Source organism: Microcaecilia unicolor, chromosome 5 (assembly GCF_901765095.1).
Source record: "Microcaecilia unicolor chromosome 5, aMicUni1.1, whole genome shotgun sequence".
Lineage (NCBI taxonomy): Eukaryota > Metazoa > Chordata > Amphibia > Gymnophiona > Siphonopidae > Microcaecilia > Microcaecilia unicolor.
In genome coordinates this window covers 214942848-214961370 of record NC_044035.1, presented here as the reverse complement: position 1 = coordinate 214961370, position 18523 = coordinate 214942848, and the positions used below count along the sequence as shown (strand labels likewise).

Genomic DNA, 18523 nt, shown 5'->3' with positions numbered 1-18523 from the left:
GAGAGGAAAGAAGACCCAATTAAATAATGTTGCAATAGTTGAGTTATGATGAAACATGCATAGAGAACAGTGGCACAGGACATAGTATCAAGATAAGAGCAAAGAGAACAAATTGTGCGCAGAGAGAAGAAACAGGTTTTGTTAATTGCAGAGAGTTGATGACTAAACATAAAGCTAGTATCAAGGATTATCCCTAAGTACTTCAGAGACTCTGCAAGGGCCAAAGGGACACTGTATAGAGAAGACGAGACAGATGGGTAGAAGTGTGGCCTGTTATCCACAGTCTACGGATTTAGAAGGATTAAGTATCAGGGGGTTCTTCCTGAGCCAATCATCTACAGAATACAAACAGGACTGAGAGCAGAAAATCTGGTGCAAATGGATCCTGCTTAAAACCTAGGGGCCCTTTTACAAAGGCAAGTAAGGGCCTATGCGCATCCAGCACATGCTAAATCAGCATTATCACCTGGCTACCGCATGCCTCTGGCGGTAATTCTCATTTTGGATACAACAAAAGAGAGGGAACGAAGTACAAACTAAAGTCCAAACAAAAAAAAACAGCACCACGGGCCTTTAAAAATGGAACACAGTTAATGAGCCTTGACAAAAAGACTGTTTGGATACAGAAAGTGAAAGTGCCTTGGTGCTTTGTAGCTTTTACTATATGAGACGTGGGGTAAGGAATAATATATTGTAGAGGAATATATTCGAGTTATTCCCCAAGTTTTCCACTTCATCACTGTGACCCCTGACGCAGGTGCTAGTCACCGAAACACGGCCTGTGTCGGGTCTTTTGTCAAGGCTCATTCATTAAGAACTGTGTTCCATTTTAAAGGCCCGTGGTGCTGTTTTTTTTGTTTGGTAATTCTCAATTTGGCACGTGCCAAAAACACGCAGTATAAAATATTTTCTATTTTCTATCAGGTGGTGCTTACCCGGTGGTAAATGACAGTGGGCGCACGCTGCATGCCTACCGCCCAGGTAGCGCGTGAGACCTTACTGCTAAGTCAGTGGGTGGTGGTAAGGTCTCAGGCTGAAATGGACGCATGCTGGTTTTTATTTGCTGCAAGTCCATTTTCCCGGCCCTTTAAAAAAGGCCCTTTTTCCAGGACATAGTAAAAACTGGCCCGGTGCGTGCCCAAAAAGATGCGCTCACACACCGCCGCAGGCCACATTTTGCCATGGCTTAGTAAAAGGGTCCCCAAGAGAACTTCTGCAATTCTGAAGTACAGAATTGCAGCATTCCACAGTATCAACTACATCAACATCAATTCAGAACACTGCTGTAAAATAATATCACGCCTTTATTAATTGCTGAACAGTGGCTTTCCATTTCATCCTATATAATAAAAAGCACCTCCAACGTTCTGAAGCTGACTCCGTGGCACTAAACCTTGAAGCATTCGTGCTCTCTGAATTGACGTCAGTACTTCCTGGTACATCACACGCAAAAGCTGACCAACCAGAGGTGGGAGGGCGGACACAAAAGCTGACCAACCAGAGGTGGGAGGGCGAGCGCACAGTGGCGAATGGATCGATCATTCAGCGGACCTGCACATGCTGAGCTGTGCACTGCAGCGGAGGTTGGCCGGTTGGCGGAGGGCAAGAGAGTTGGCCAGTATCTTTAGGGGCAGGGGAGAAAGGAGCATCGCTAGGTGGCTGGAGGGGGGGCAGGGGAGAGAGTAGCATCGCTGGGTGGCTGGAAGGGGGGGCAGGGGAGAGAAGAGCATCGCTGGGTGGCTGGAAGGGGGGCAAGGGAAAATGGAGAACCGCTGGGTGGCTGGAGGAGGGGCAGAGGACAAAGGACAAGCATTGGGTGGCTGGAGTGGGGGCAGGGGAGAAAGAATCGCTGGGTGGCTGGAGGGTGGGCAGGGGAGAGAGAAGCATCGCTGGGTGGTTAGAAAGGGGGGGCAGGGGAGACAGGAGCATCTGGGTGGCTGGAAGGGGGGGGCAGGGGAGAGAAGAGCATCGGTGGGTGGCTGGAAGGGGGTCAAGGGAAAATGGAGAACCGCTGGGTGGCTGGAGGAGGGGCAGAGGACAAAGGACAAGCACTGGGTGGCTGGAGGGGGGGCAGGGGAGAGAGGACAATCGCTGGGTGGCTGGAGTGGGGGCAGGGTAGAGAGGAGAATCGCTGGGTGGCTGGAGGGGGGGCAGGGGAGAGAGAGGAATCACTGGGTGGCTGGGGGGGGAGCAGAGGACAGAGGAGACTCGCTGGGTGGCGGGAGGGGTGGCAGGGGAGAGAAGAGCATCGCTGGGTGGATACGGGGGGGGCCAAGGAAAAGGATAATCGCTGGGTGGCTGGAGGGGGAGCAGGAGAGAGAGGAGAATCGCTGGGGGGGGGGGCAGGGGACAGAGCAGACACGCTCGCACCCAGCACTCTCACTCTCTCTCTCTGTCACACACACACACTCGCACATTCACTCTTTCTCTCACACACACAGTCACTCTCACAAACACTCTCTCAAACATACACACTCTGACAAAAACCTTGCTAGCGCCAGTTTCATTTGTGTCAGAAACGGGCCTGATTTACTAGTTTTGTATAAAGTACAAAATCCTTCTTCTGACATTCCAAGTACGTTATGCAGGTGTCTCTTTATTTTTTCAACAGCACTTAATTTCCTACTTTCCAAAACATGCCCCATTCCTCACAGCAAAACTTACTTACAATTCTGTTCCATCTTCAAATTAAATCTCATTCAACTCGATCATCATGTTTCTCAGTGGAGACTCCATTGCTCTGGAATGCACTCACTCAGTGGTGTAGTGTAAATAATTGTCACAAATTGAATGCAGTGAAAAACAGGTTCAGGCTTTCTAAAGTAAACTAGACCTCTAAAATCATAGCATCTCTCAGTCCTGATATTTCACTGAAGAAATGTGACAGCCTGCTTACCTTGTCAGAGTTACAAGGTTGGCAAGGGTTGTGTATAGCTGGACATAGGCATGCTAAGAAACTATATGAAATAATTGGGCCAGGTGAAGAAAAGTTAAATTTAAGGATGAGCGAAGTTTGGAGATAGGAGAGTTGAAACTTGGTCATAATTGGATAAGAGATAAGAAAGCTGGAACTTGGTCCTAATTGGATAAGAAATAAGCAAACTTGCTAAGGTTGAAACTCGGTCCTAATTGGATGAAGATAAGAAAAGTTAGAACTTGGGCATAATTGGATATATGTGCCAATTATGACGAAAGTGCAGGTGTGAAAGTGAAACGCTCATAGGGATCTACGGGATCAAAAAAGTATAAAAGGTCTGCTACCTAAGCAGTTTTTTGGAGAGAAGAAGAGAGAAGCCAGTAACCTTTGAAGGCACATGTCATCTGTCGTGAAGTGCTGTACTACCATGTGAATGCCTGAACTGCTTGTACTACATTTGGGTGAGATATCAATGTTAATAAACTATATTTCTTTATTTACTAAATACTGGGTTCCTTTCTAATTACATAGGCTTATACTGCCTTGACTGTGTAAACCAGTCATGAGCAGATACCAGGTTAGGGTGATTAAGTATCTAGAGGGGATGTGCAGTTCTATCCAGGATAGTAGAGAGAGCCCTTGGCTTCCGCTGCCCAAACCGGGTGAGGGCAGACATAATAATATATACAGTAGGAAGGGGGGGCGGGGGCCGCTGGGGGGGGGGGGGGGGGGGGTGTCGGCTCCCCTGATTCCCTGCTCCCTCTGCCCCAGAACAGGTTACTTCCTGTTCCGGGGCAGAGAGAGCAGGGAACCAGCGCAGCCGACGCAGCTCCCAGCGACGTGCAATCGGGGCCGGATTGGCCTTCCCGCCCGCTCCCCGCTTTCCTATGCTAGTAAGAATGTGCTCTGGGGGGGGTACGCGCCAGTCATATTTGGTCAAGTTTAAGACATGGGATAAAATCACTATATTTAAAAATGTTGGTGTTCCATGAACCAGGTATGTGGTTTGTGTTAATTGCAGGAGAGCTGTTGCACAGACTGTTTACTTAGAAATCCATCATCAAGTGCACTATAAGGCATTATTAAGGAGTATCCCAAGAAACACTACTCACACCTAGTGCCCACCCATATTAGTTATGGGCCCACCCAAAATGTCAGGTCTAGCTATGCCACTTGATTGTGCAACCCTGACCTGCTCAGCATAGGCGGGCGGGGGGCCCAACGTTTTGGGGAGGCTAAAGGGGGCGGGGTTAGGGGTGGGGCCAGGGGTGGAGCTTAAATCCATAATTGCCTGATAACATACAGAAACAAAAATAAAAATGAAATTAATACCTTTATTAAATTTAGATATTACATATGTATCATATGTCAAAGAATAAAGTGGTTGCTCAAAGCATATTCTAAGCACAATCGCTCAACTGCAAAACTATGCACAACTTTGTGCAAAAAACACACTCAGAACCTTACTGTACCATAAATATTACCACTGGCAGAACCTAATAACACCAATATACCACCCATACGGAAAAATGCAGACCGTCAACAATATGAAACAAGGGATCATATCATCACAATTCTCATGTAGAGCCACAAACATCCTAATTCATGTTTAATGTGGGATAAAATGCCATAAATAAGTAAATAAATATAAACTTTTGATGTTGAGCACCTGATTCTCAAAGTGGACATATTCCAAACACTAGAATGAAAATAAATGATCTTTTCTACCTTTGTTGTCTGGTGACTTTTTTCTGATCATGCTGGCCCAGTATCCGATTCTGCTGCTATCTGTCCTCAGTGCAGGTCAGGAAGTCATCCTCGTTAAATATCTCCCTGGCAAGCCAAGACACCTCCAGCCAAACCCCCCTTGCTCTCCCAGCAGTAAGGTAAACAAACCATAAACCAATTTCTACAACTGGTTACACAAGGCTAGAGGGCTTTCACTGCAGCTCCTGCTGTGAGGATGGAGGTAAATCAACAATTTAAACCCCTCAGAGCACAGCAGGGGAGGCTTAGCCTCTCCAAGCCTCTTATACCGGTCGCCTATGCTGCTCAGTATTTCTCAGTCTCCCAGCAGAGGTAGGTTGCTGTGCAACCCTGCTCCATGTTTTTGATGGGTGCGCTGGTTTTGGCCCCTTGGTTTAGTTAGGTTTACAGGTTCCCTTTAGGATCTTGCTTAGTGGTTTCGTAAAAGAAGAAGAAAAAAAAAAGGGAACAAAAAGAAACCTCCTTGGGAGAGAAACAGCTGCATTGGTCTTGGATCTTGGCCCCTGAGCCTATTTTGGGGGGTGTACACTCTGGGCTTCGGGTCCCTCTCCCACTCCCATTCCCCTCTGCCCTTAGCAGTGCACCTCAGAGGAGTAACCTAGTGGTTAGTGCAGTGGACTTTGATCCTGGAGAACTGAGTTTGATTCCCACTGCAGCTCCTTGTGACTCTGGGCAAGTCATTTAACCCTCCATTACCCCTGGTACAAAATAAGTACCTGAATATATGTAAACCACTTTGAATGTAAATGCAAACACCTCAGAAAGGCAGTATATCAAGTCCCATTTCCCTTTCTCTGGGAGTTCCTTCTGGCAAGGCCCCTGGTGGGAACAGAGCACCAGTCTCTTAAAAAAAAAAAATATATATATATACAGTATATATATATATATATATATATATATATATATATATATATATATATACAGTGCACTCCATTTAAGTGCACGTCGGATAAGCGCATGCTCTGTTTAACTTCATGCCGTACTTCGGTCCCGTTTTTGGCACCATCAATTTCTATGGAGACAAACCAGTTTAGCGAACCACTGATAAGTGCAAGATTCCCTTATATGCATGGTTGAAGACCGCTCCTCTGCAGGAAAGGCTCCGCATAAGCATGCGCATGGAATATGGAAGCCGATTGGTGCATGACAACCTACGAGATTTCAAATTTACTGCCTCTTTAACTGCCACAGGCAGAATAAGTGAAAGAATGTTGTTAGGGTGTACACTGGGGGGGGGGGGGTCGGTCGTCATCATCGCAGCGGAACTGTAAGACTTTAACACTGGCTGAACGAATAGAAGTTCTTAAAAATTAGAAAACAAACAAGTCAAGCACCTATTGCTAAGGAATATGGTGTCAATCCCAGTCAAATTTCACGTGTCTTGAAGCAGAAAGACCAGCTTCTGGAAGACTGGCAAAACAATACAAATCCACAATGGAAACGAAAACGGGCGGGAAAAGCTGAGGAGGTAGAAGATGCTCTTCTTCGGTGGTTTTCTCGAGTCAGGAGAAGACAGTTTCCTGTCAGTGGTCCACTGCTTATGGAGAAAGCTAACCAGCTAGCTGAAAGTATTGGACTAACTGAATTCAAAGCCACTGTTGGATGGTTGGAAAGATGGAAGGAGAGGAACAACATAAAATTCAAGAAACAGCATGGTAAGAAACAAGACACTGATGGCTTTGGTGCTGAAAATTGAGTTGTTTCAGTTCTTCCTACCATCTTGAACGAGTTTGCACCTCGTGACATTTTCAATGCTGATGAAAACGGTCTCTACTGGCGAGCAATTCCTGATGGAACACTTGCATTCAAACATGCCAAAACTACTGGAGATAAAACATCAAGGACCGACTGACAATCCTCCTTTGCTGCAATATGGATGGGAGTGAGAAGTTGGAACCCCTCGTCATTGGAAAGAGCAAACAGCCCCGTTGCTTCAAGAAAGTTAAGCGACTTCCTGTGTCATTTGAGGCTAACACAAATTCATGGATGACTGGGGAAATTTGGAAGCAGTGCCTAAAGAAGTTAGATGATGTCAGGCTGTCTAACGTCAAGGTGGTCTTCCTGCTACCAAACACTACCTCTCTGATCCAACCTCTGGATCAGGGCATAATAGCCAATTTCAAACAACATTATCGAGCTCTTGTGCTACGTCATCTGATGAGCATTATGGATGACCAGACTGGCAAGGATAAATGTGCTGTTGATCTGGCTCGTAATCTATCACTGTTGGATTCCCTACATATGCAGAAAGAAGGCTGGAATCATGTTACACAGGCAACCATTGTGAACTGCTACAAGCAGGCAAGCTTTGTTAAGGATGTGGAGAGGGATGAAAAGGATGCAGCTGTTGCAAACGTGTCAGATGAACAGGTTATTGACATCCCAGCCGGTGTTACTGAAGAGGAGCTCCATCGCTACGTAGCTGTTCATCACGATCTACAAACAGCTGAAGACAGCACTGATGTTGAGATATGCGCCTTGTGAAAGATCCGTCCCTCCTCCAGGGGTTCTCAGGATCCCGTCTCTTCCTTTGGAGACTCCGGCTATGGGCCAAGCTTCATGCCCGGCCCCATAACCCACTGTAATCCACAGGACACAACTCAGGTAACCAATAATTCCAAAAGAAAACCAGCAAGTTTTATTTCCTTGGTGCTCACAGTCCAGCAGTTCAAAAATAAAACAGGAACAAAAACTCAGCCCCCACTGTTTTTCCTCTTCAATGGAATCAGCACAGCAGGGTAAAAAGAAACATAAACCCCACTGCTTCCAGAACTCAGTTCGTTTCCCTTAAACAGTCCTACAGCCTACAGCTTCACTCCACTGGGGAGTGTCTGCAGGCTACAGCCCAAAAAAGGCAAAACCACTGCTACACGTCTTCCCCAGGTGCAATGGCAAACAATTCAAAAAAACATCTTCCTTTCTCTTTGAGTCGTTCACACAGGCAAAAACAATAATCCCTCCCAAAACAACACACTTTTCACTCTAAGTAGTTCCACAGCACACAGTTCAAAACAGCTTGCACTCTATGGGGAGATACAACTGGGTCCCACCCTTTCTGGGTCACACTTTCACGATCACTGACCCTTCTCCCGAATGACCCTTTTCTTTCCCCTTTCAGTCCAGCTTCCATACCAAGAAGTCACCTACTTCCTCAGCTTTTTCCCCAATGAATGAGCCCATGCTGCTATGTCCATGGGCTCCTCCAGGCTCGCCCCCTTCTCTCTCTCTCCAGCCTCTTGCCACTCCATGGGTTCCTTGTCCCACCCTTTTCCCAGCTGTTCCTCCTCCTCCTGATTAACCCCAGGGGACACCTGCCTTGCCTTATCATGGTTCTCCCCTGGAGGCTGCTGGGGAGGATAATTTCTATACCAGGGTTTTCCCCTGGGCTGATGGGTATTGTAGTTCTTTTCCAGCCTCCATTTTTCAGTGGGAAGAAACCCTTTTCTTTTCTCCCTCGGCGGAAGTAGCAAAGGCAAGGCTCTGTTCTGTCTCCCTTTCCTCTGGACCCTCTTCACTTCTTCTTCTTCCACTTCCATTTTATCCACCCCCTCGTCCTCCTCTTCACAGCCTACATGCAGGCAACAACGGCTGATGATGGAACAGATGAAGAAATGAGCAGCGAGGCACATGCTGAGGAAATTCAACAGCCTCCTCCTGTCACTTTTGCAAGAACGCTGGAGAGTCTCAACACCGTGCAGGCCTATCTGGAGGCCACTGGATGTCAGTGCTATGACAGTTTTTACCGTCTGGCAGATGTAGTCTATGGAACTCACAGACCCAAGATTGTACAGAGGACTATAACTGATTACTTCAAGTAAGCCTAATGTCAGTTAACGGAGACTGTATACTGTACATATAATAATAAACAGTACTGTACATATGTTTATCAGATGTCAAGCTTCTTTGGGTCACAATGGTTAAGTGCACGCTCTGGTTAACTACATGCATTTCTTTGGTCCCAGACCCTTGCACTTAAGCGGATTGCACTGTAAATAACCTCTTCCCTCCTGATATGATACCTGGGGCAGTGAGTGCTTTGGTTTCTCAGCGCCGGTTTTTGGTGCCTTCGCTTTTGCAGCTGCAATCTTGAAAAGAAAAAAAATGAAAGGAAGCCAGAACCAAGGCAATCTAGGAAGATTGCAGGGAGTTTGGCGGTAGGATGCTATTCCTGGTCTCCGTGAGGGCGGCTTTTCATCCCGCTTTTCCTCTTCCAATGACGGTGCAGTCTGAGAAGCCACGCCAGCTTGTGCAGGGTTTGCGAGGCGGTGAGGTCCGGTTCTGGGGAGGAGCCGGATTTAGGTATTCCAGTGGCGGTAGGGGCAGCTATGATTCCTGTGCCGACAGACGTGGTTTTGGCAGGAGCGGCTGCCTTATTGCGTCCTCCACCGCCAGTCCCTTCTTTCTCTGAGGAGCCGCTGGTGATGTCACTGCAGGACTCCTCAGGGGCTTCAGCAGCTCCGTTTTCACCAGAATTTGTGTTGCTACTCCATCAGGCTTATTGCCTGAAGAGAGGAATTTCTCATGATGTTGAAGCGGGTTCTCCAGCCCCTCCTCCACGGGATGGGCCCTTGGGGTCTGTAGTTGAGGCACCCGGGTCCAAGGGGCCACATCTGGCTGGTGTGGAGGATCTGGGAGAGGCTCTCTCCTTTGATTAAGACCCTCTGGTAGATGCAGAGGCAGAGGGGGGGAGAGTTTTGGAATGCAGGATCCCTGGATGAACCCTCAGAGGCTCCCTTAGGTGAGGATCCTTCGGTAGTATGCATTTTTAGAAGGCAAGAGCTGCCCTCCCTGTTGTCAGAGGTACTTCAGACGCTTAAATTGTCAGAAGATACCCCTCAAGTGTCCCGGAAAGGGGACCCGCTTCTTAAGGGGGTTCATAGACCTCCACAAACCTGACTCCAGGTATGTCCTGGAGTTTCACCATCTGCTTCCAGATGCCTTTCTTGTTTCTCCTTGCAAGTCACCGCTCAAGGCCAGGGCCGTGTGTCAGATCCTGAATCGTCTTCTGGCTCTGCGGGCTGTGATTCCCGTTCCCCCAGGTGAGAGAGGTTCTGGCAGATATTCCATTTACTTTGTCGTGCCCAAGGAGGAGGGCTCCTGGCGTCCATTTCTGGGACTAAAAAAGGTGAATTGGGTTTTGCAGGTGTTGCCCTTCTGCATGGAGACTCTCAAGTCGGTTATCGTGGCAGTTCAGCCGGGGGAGTTTCTCACGTCCTTAGTTCTTAAGGAGGCGTATCTTCACATTCCTATTCTTCTGAACCATCAGAAGTTTCTTCGCTTTGCAGTCCTGAGAGATCTTCCAGTTTCGAGCAATGCCCTTCAGGCTTGCTACAGCACCATGGACCTTCTCCAAGGTGATGGTGGTGGTAGTGGCTCAGTTGCATTGGGAGGGGATGTTGGTGCATCCCTACCTGGACAATCGGTTAATCAGGGCAAAGTCAGCAGAGGGAAGCCGGAGAACCTCAGGTTGAGTGGTTCTCCTTCTCCAGCAGTTAGGATGGATTGTCAATGCATCCAAGAGCTCGCTGGTTCCCTCTCAGTCCTTGGAATTCCTGAGAGTGCATTTCAATACATGCGAGGGCTTGGTGCTCCTTCCAGCAGTGCGCATCCTGAAGATCCAATCCCAGGTGTGTCGGTTGCTGGCAATCCAGGCTCCATCAGCGTGGGATATTTTGCAGGTGCTGGGGTCTATGGCAGCGTCCATCAAGGTGGTGCTGTGGGCACGGGCACATATGAGGCCTCTTCAGGCGGCCCTCCTGGCTCGCTGGTCCCCTCAGGTGGACTCTCTCTCATACAGAGTTTCTCTCCGTCATGTTGCTGGAGCATCCAACCTATAGGCGGATTATCTAAGTCGGTGTCATCTGGATCCAGGGGAGTGAGCATTAGCCCCGTTCTCCTTTCAGCTCATTGTTGATCGGTGGGGCACCCCAGTAATGGATCTGATGGCTACGGCAGAGAATGCCAAGGCTCCGCAGTTTTTCAGCCGCAGAAGGGAGCTGTTGTTCGAGGGTCTTGATGTGTTGGCACAGCCCTGGCTTCATCAAGTCCTCTTCTTTGTGTTTCCTCTGTGGCCACTCATTGGTAGGGTTCTTCAGCGTCGGTCGCATGATTCTGGTGGCTCCCAATTGGCCGCATCGACCATGGTATGTGGATCTCGTGTGATTGCAGGTGGACGCTTCGCTTCCTCTTCCCTCAGAGGAGGGTCTGTTGGTTCAGGGACCCATCCAGATGCCCAACATGGCTCAATTCTCGCTTACTGCTTAGCTGTTGAGCAGGCACGACTGTTGAAGAAGGGCTACGTGGTTGCGGTGGTACGTACCCTTCTTAGTTCCAGGAAATGGTCTACTTTCTTGGCTTATGTTTGGGTTTGGTGTGTTTTTGAGACTTGGTGTGAAGAGCGGGAGGTGCAGCCATTGAGGGCCTCCGTTAATCATCTACTATAATTTTTACAGGGAGATCTGGAGAAAGGATTGTCACTGTCCTCCCTTCGGGTTCAGCAGGGCCGGTCAAACCCAGTAAGTGGGGTAAGCACCACAGGGGGGCACCTGCCTTCAATGGCGCCACCATACCACACCGTCCTTGGGGATTTAAATCTTTAATTTACCTCCGTCCCAGCAGCCGCATCATTTGAAAGCCCTGCCCCCGTATCTAGCCTTCCCTCCCTTTGTGGGAGTTTGTTCTGCAGAGTCCCGCCTTCTGACATCATTTCCTCGAGGGCGGGATTCTGAGGGAACGAACTCACGAAGGGAGGGAAGGCTAGAGATGGGGCAGGTCTTTCAAAGGATGCGGCTGCTGAGATGGAGGTAAATTAAAAAAGTCTTAAACCACGCAGGGTGGCAAGAAGAAAAGGGGGGATGTTGGGGGGAGAAGAGGGCAGACAGGTGACCATAAATGGGAGGGGGATGGGGGCGAAGGAGAATTGCTGGACAGGGGCAGGGTGGGAGAAGAGAGAAAGGAGATGTGGGGGGGGGGCACATGCGCACCAACTCATACTCTGCAGGGGGGTGCCAGAGACCCTAGGACCGGCCCTGGGGTTCAGTTGGTGGCGCTCACCTGTTTTGGGGGTCCGCTTCAGGGGAAATCGCTAACCCTTCATCCAGATGTCTCTCAATTTTTCCAGGGGGTTAACGATTGCAGCCTCCCATGCGCCCAGTGGTCCCTCCCTGGGACTTTAATTTGGTGCTGTCGGCTTTGGTTCAAGCCCTGTTTGAGTCCTTAGGACAGGCTACGCTTAAGGATCTTATGCTTAAGGTGGTCTTTTGGTGGCTATCACTTCAGCGTGGCATATTTCTGAGTTGCAGTCTCTGTCCTGTCCTGAGCCATTTCTGGTCCTTACCAAGGTGAAGGTGTTGTTACAGATGGTTCCTTCCTTTCTTCCTAAGGTGATGTCTCAATTTCATGTCAACCAGTCTATTTCATTGCCTTCCTTCCTGGGAGATGAGTCCCTTCGTTTGTATGTTGGATGTTCATCGGGCGTTGCGGTGCTATTTGCATCAGACAGCAGACTTTCAGAAGTCCGACCACCTCTGGGTCTTGTTCGGGTGGCCTCGACAATGGGAGGTGGCTTCCAAGGCTTCCATCGCACGTTGGATAAAAGAAGCAATTTCTTCCACGTACCTGCTGTCGGGGAAACAGGTGCCTGCGGTTCTTCAGGTGCATTCCACGTGTGCCCAGGCTTCTTCCTGGCAGAACACTCTCTCATTCCGCCACAGGACATTTGTAAGGTTGCAACTTGGTCCTCACTGCATTCCTTCGTCAAGCATTACAGGTTGGACGTTCAGGCATGACAGGATGCTTCCTTTGAGGCGTCTGTCTTGCTCCGGGGGCTTTCCCACCCTCGGTGAGTACTGCTTTGGTACTTCCCACTCATAGGGAATGGTCTGGAGAAGACGATAAGGAAGGAGAAATTAGGTCTTACCTGCTAATTTGCTTTCCTTGAGGCTCTCCAGACTATTCCTGAGCCCACCCACGAACAGTGGGATTGTTGAGATTTCTTCCATCTGGGATTGCAACTGCATCTGTATTTTTTATTAAAGTTTATTCCAGTTATTCTTTTTGGTGCTCTTTTCCTTCTGGGAGCTCAATTTCTGGTGGTGTTTTAAGTGTTCAGTTCCTTGTGGTTGAAGTTTTTTTTTTAGGTGTTGCTTGGCTATTCGAACCACTGAGCAGGTCAGGGTTGCACAATCCCTTATACAGGAGCGCTGTTCAATAATTCTCAGTCTCCCTCTGCTGGTAGGAGTGCATATTACCCACTCGTAGGGTATGGTCTACAGAGACTCAAGGAAAGCAAATTAGCAGGTAAGACCTAATTTCTCCATTCTTTATATTATCACCAAAATTTGTCGTTTCCTTTCTGAGCACACTACCAGAATCCTTATCCACAGTCTTATCACCTCTCACTTAGACTTGCTTCTCACAGGTCTCCTACTAAACCATCTCTCTCCCTTTCAATCTGTTCAAAATTCTGCTGCACGACTTATATTCCACCAGTGTTGCTATGCTCACATTAGCTCTCCCCTCAAGTCACTTCATTGGCTCCCTGTTTCCACATACAGTTCAAACTCCTGTCATTGACTTACAAGTGCATTCACTCTGCAGCTCCTCAGTACCTGTTCACTCTTATCTCTCCCTACACTCCTCCCCAGGAACTCCATTCACTGGGTGAATCTATCTTATCTGCACCCTTCTTCTCCACTGCTAACTCCAGACTCTGTTCCTTTTGTCTTTCTGCACCATATGCCTGCAATAGACTTCCTGATCCAGTACGTCAAGCTCCATCTCTGGCCATCTTCAAATCTAGAGTAAAAGCCCACCTTTTTGATGCTGCTTTTAATTGCTAACCCTTACTCACTTGTTCAGTACCCATGTTTTATCATCCCCACCTTAGTAATTTCCTTATCCCTTATTTGTCCTGTTTGTCTGTCCTAATTAAATTATAAGCTCTGTCGAGCAGGGACTGTCTCTTTGTGTCCAGTGTACAGCACCGCTTACATCTATTAGCATTATAGAAATGATAAGTAGTAGTAGTAGTAGTAATTGAGTTTAATAATTCCAGACAGAACAATAAATGAGAATAAATATATTCTGCAAATAATAACACTGATCAAATAATAATGTTAGCCAAAGAATAATGTCATGCAACTGAACAGATAACATCTAATTATTGACTTTCTATGCAATTTGTAGGGAATGGTCTCTGTTGTGTGAGGAAGCCAAGGAATACAGAATCCCTTCTCTTCTAGAAGCACTTTATCAGTATGATGCATGCAGGCAAGAAAAGTAAAGTTTCTATTTCTATTCCCAGGACTTTCAGCAAATATTATTCCATTATTTTGTAAGTTTTCAACACTTAACATATTTATCCAAATGCACTAGGTTCATAGTAAGAAAACAGGTTTGGTTGAAAAGACACTAAAGAGACTAAGGGGTCCTTTTACTAAGCAGCAGTAAAAAGTGACCTGCAGTAGTTTGGATGTGCAAAATTGGTGTGTGCTGGGTCATTTGTACAGCGTCTGGGAAAGAGGGCTTTTTTTAATGAGGAAGTAAATGGCCGTGTGCTAAAATTAAAATTAGCACACAGCTATTTACTGCCTGAGCACTTACCCACAACCCATTAATCTAGTGGTAAGGGCTCACATGCTACTCGTACGGTAATCAGGCAGCAAATGCCAATTTTCTACCATAGGAAACAGTGCATACCAACTTCAAAATTACCACTGGGCACCCAAAGCTACCCCAGCGGTAGTGTCAATTTGGCACATGCTACCCACGTGTTAGCCCTACCACTTCTTAGTAAAAGGGCCCTTCAGGGAGATAGTTATTAAGGTTCATAGCTTATAATTTACAATTTATTTATTTGTTACATTTCTACCCCACATTTTCCCACCTATTTGCAGGCTCAATGTGGCTTACATGATACCAGAGAGGTGTTAATAGACTCCGGAGTAAAGCAAATACAGATAATGGTTAAGTTGGGGTAGGAAGGGTAGGGACCACATGAAGGAACATGTGGTGGGGCTTTACAGTTGCTTTACTGACAACACAGGCCAAGGTGATGTACAATTTAAAACAAAGGTGAGAAAATAACTCCATCATTAAAATTGGACAGGACATACCCTCAACTAAACAAATGACACAGTCAAGCAATCTACATCATAGAACTAGAGGCATAGTCATGAGTGGGCCTGGGCTCACCCACTTTGGGCTGAGGCCCACCCAACAGCAGTGCACCCTTGACAGCGCCGGTATGGAGGCTCACACAATCCTGTATCTCTCTCCCTCCCTTCCTTAACAAGTATCTCTCTCATGAAAGGGTTGCTGGCAGCGGCAGTGATTCCCACACACTGCCTACAGCTGCCCCACAGCCTCTACTCTGCCACAAACCCCTGATGTAACTTCCTTTTTCTGCCTGGGTGGAACATGGCAGAAGGGAAGCTTCCGGGTCAGCGGCAGGCAGCTTGTAGGAATCAGTGCCGCTGCCAGCAACCCTTTCAGGAGAGAGATGCTTACTAAGGTAGACAGGGAGAAGATCCATAGAAGTGCTGAACAACAGGAGGGAAGAAGGGTAGATGGAGGGAGAATTGTTGGATACAAGGGTGGAGGAGAGGGAAGGAAAGAGATGCTGCATGGGGTAGGTGAAGAGGGAATGAGAATTGTTGGATGTGAGTTGGGGAAGGAGAGATGCTGCACAGAGGGGTGGGAGAGGGATTTGTTGGACATGGGGGGAGGGGAGGAAGAGATGTGGCACAGGGGAGGAGAGGGACAAGGGAGAAATGCTGTACTTAGTGGTGGAGGAGAGGCAAAGAGAGATGCTGCATGAGTGGGGAGAGAGGGGTGAGAGAGGGAAAATGCTGGCCATGGGGGTGGAGAGGAGGGAGGGAGGGAGGGAGAGATGTTGTGTGTGGGGTGGGGGGGGGGGAGAAAGGGAGAAATGTTGGACATGGGGCGGAGGAGGAAAGGGATAAGAGAGGAAGAAATGTTGAACATGGCAGTGGAGGGGAGGGATGGAGAGATGCTGCATTGGGGGCAGGAAGGAGAAAGACATTGGACCTGGGGCACAAGGGAGGAACATAGAGATAGAGATGGTGGACAGTGGGAGAGAGGGAGAGATGTTGGACATGAGAGGAGAGGGAGGGAGGGAGGGAGGGAGGGAGAGATGCAGAAGAAATGGGGAAGGGGGAAAGAGGGAGATGTTGGATCCAGGGCAGAAGGGAGTGAGGGAGAGATGCTGAACAATGGGAGAGGGAAGAGAGAGAGAGAGAAATGCTGTACCATGGAGGAGGGAGTAGGAGGGGAGAAAGAAGAGATAGAGAGATGTCAGGGCTACAAGGATGGTGAGGGGAAAGAGGGAGTAGATGCTGAGAATGGTAGAACCATATGGAAGAAGCCAGGAGGGGGAGGAGGGGTGGCAAAGAAATGAATGAGAGGAGGATAGTTATTGTAGGGGGTAGAAATATGTTAATTGGGAGTAGGTTAAAGATGAAAGAGAATAGAAGGCTGGGAAAGGAGCGAGATGGGAATTGGGAGAGCTAGTAGATAAGAGAAGGAGATGAAAAGTAAAAATTAGGAGAAGGGTGCGAGAGGATGAAATTTAGTGAACAGAGACAAAAAAAGCTAAAAAGGAACAATTAGTATATCAGAGGCAGGTGTAATTAAGGAATTGAACAAGACAGGAGGGAGGAGAAAAGACAAAGGGACAGTAACTGCTTGATAGAGAATTTGCAGAAGATAGACTGGAAAGCAGAAAAGAAAAACTAGAACAAACATAATGGAAAAATAAAATGTCCAGACAACAAAGAGAGAAAAAAAGCATTTTTTATTTTGAATATGTTAAATGGAATATGTTAGCTTTGGGAAATGTGCATAGCAGATATCTTTGTCTCATGTTCAGTAGAAAAGTAAATGCATCACACCTGATTCCAAGATGGCCACTTGCAGTTAACGCTGAGGGAACCTCTCATCCACGCTCCACAATTATGCCTAAACGTAGGGGGAAATCGACGGCCCAAACTTCCCCGCGAACCCCCTCCTTAACTTCAGGTCCTATGGACTGGTTTTTGAGGACCCAAAGAGCTGAACAGATGGTTGAGAGAAGGACCGTAAGGGAAGCGGCGATGATGGAAGGAAGCGCTTCCCCCGGACTTGAAACAACTTTAAGTCCCAACCAAAGACCTCTACCTCCGCAACCGCTGTGGTCAAGCTCCCCCCTTGCGGGCGCCTCTGAGCAGGTCCCAAGTGGTATGCTTCCAGAGGCTAGTGAAGTTCTTCAACAACAGCGAAATACGAGGGAGGAGGAGGGGTCGTCAGACTCCTCAGGAAGGAGAGCCACAGGAGTCGGTAATGAGGTTGTGGAACAGCAAGATGCAAGTCGTGCAGAAGCTCCGGAGCAGATTTTGGAGGTCACCAGGAATTACTAGCAAAACCACAACTCTTGATTCATTGTGGGACCTGGTTTCACAACTGGGGAAAACTTTTTTGCAGCAATCTAAATATACTATTACTAAAGTTGAAAAGCTTGAAGTGAGAATGGTAAAATGTGAATCAGAAATTAAAACTTTGGTCAATAAACAGGAAGTTTTTGAAAAAACGCTGGGGAATTCTCAGTCTGCTCAGGCAATGATTGTAAAAGATATATCAAATCTGAGAAACAAAACCGAAATCTATGAGAACTATATGAAAAGGTGTAACCTCAGATTTGTGAACTTCCCCAAAATTCCTATGATAAAACCTATTGACACGTTAAAAAGATACTTAAAAGAAATATTGGAGATTTCAGATGAAGATATGCCTCCATTCACACAAGTCTACTATATTCCAATGAAAAAGAAAAAATCAAATCAGCGTCTACAATTAAATAATTTGGACCTTTCAGCTTTTTTGGAGACCTCGGTGTCTGAACAAGCCACAGCAGCTACTTTGTTAGCCTCCTTGGCGTTGCTTCCTGATAAGCAATGGCTCTTTTTTCAGAAAAAAGAAAAACCCTTTCTAGTGTTTAAAATTTCCTTATACCCAGATCTTTCCAAAGGAACTCAACGGAAAAGACAGCAATTTCTCATAATGAGACCACAGGTTTTGCAACTTGGGGGAACCTTTTTTTCTTTGTTTCCCTTGCAAATGCGTAATGAAATATAATTCAGTTAATTATGTGTTTACGGAGCCAACACATTTAACAGCCTTTGTATCTTCTAAAAGAACTGTGGCGTAATTATAATATATAATATCAGCTCCTAATTAACTGCAAATTCCTGTTATATATAATTTTTCTGGGTTTTGTCTTCCATGTATTGTTAACCTTGGAATCCCTCAATGAGGACTTGAGTGTATTTGAGAATGTGAGTTAGAATGCTTCCAACCTGTTTTGTTTAATTTTCCTTATTTTACACTATTTGAACAAGAATGATTTCTTGGATTTGTCAATGATAAACTATAAATAAATAAATAAAAGTAAATGCATTTCTTCTTTTACTTCTCCAATGTTGCAGTATTTGCCAAGTTTAAGTTCTTAGGGTTCCCAGTTCAATTTTTATATACATATTTTCATTTCTAATTTATGATCTTTGTTCTGTATTTGGTAAGGGTCTGTCAATGTGATATTAATTACAATATTCAAATGGGGTTGAGAGTTCAAATTTGACTTAACAGCAGGGCCGGTCCAACCCAGTAAGCGAGGTAAGCATGGCAGGAGGGCGCCGACCTCTGGAGGGGCGCCGCCGCGCCATGTTGACCTTCGCTGCTTACCTCAGCTCCCGGACCCTGACAGCAGCCCTGCCTTCGGTTTCCTGCTCCGGTACCCCGCGCCGCCCTAGGGCATTTAAATCTTTTATTTAAATTTACCTCCGA

General features: G+C 47.0%; 1 protein-coding gene across 1 annotated transcript in view; it reads left to right on the top strand.

The window, feature by feature from the left end:
- KCTD19 (potassium channel tetramerization domain containing 19) overlaps window positions 1-18523 on the top strand; it is a 580310-nt gene that overhangs the window by 403966 nt on the left and 157821 nt on the right. Inside the window, exon 10 of the mRNA XM_030205019.1 lies at window positions 13871-13963. Within this exon, the coding sequence (XP_030060879.1) occupies window positions 13871-13963 (93 nt within the window). The remainder of the gene's footprint in view (window positions 1-13870; window positions 13964-18523) is intronic.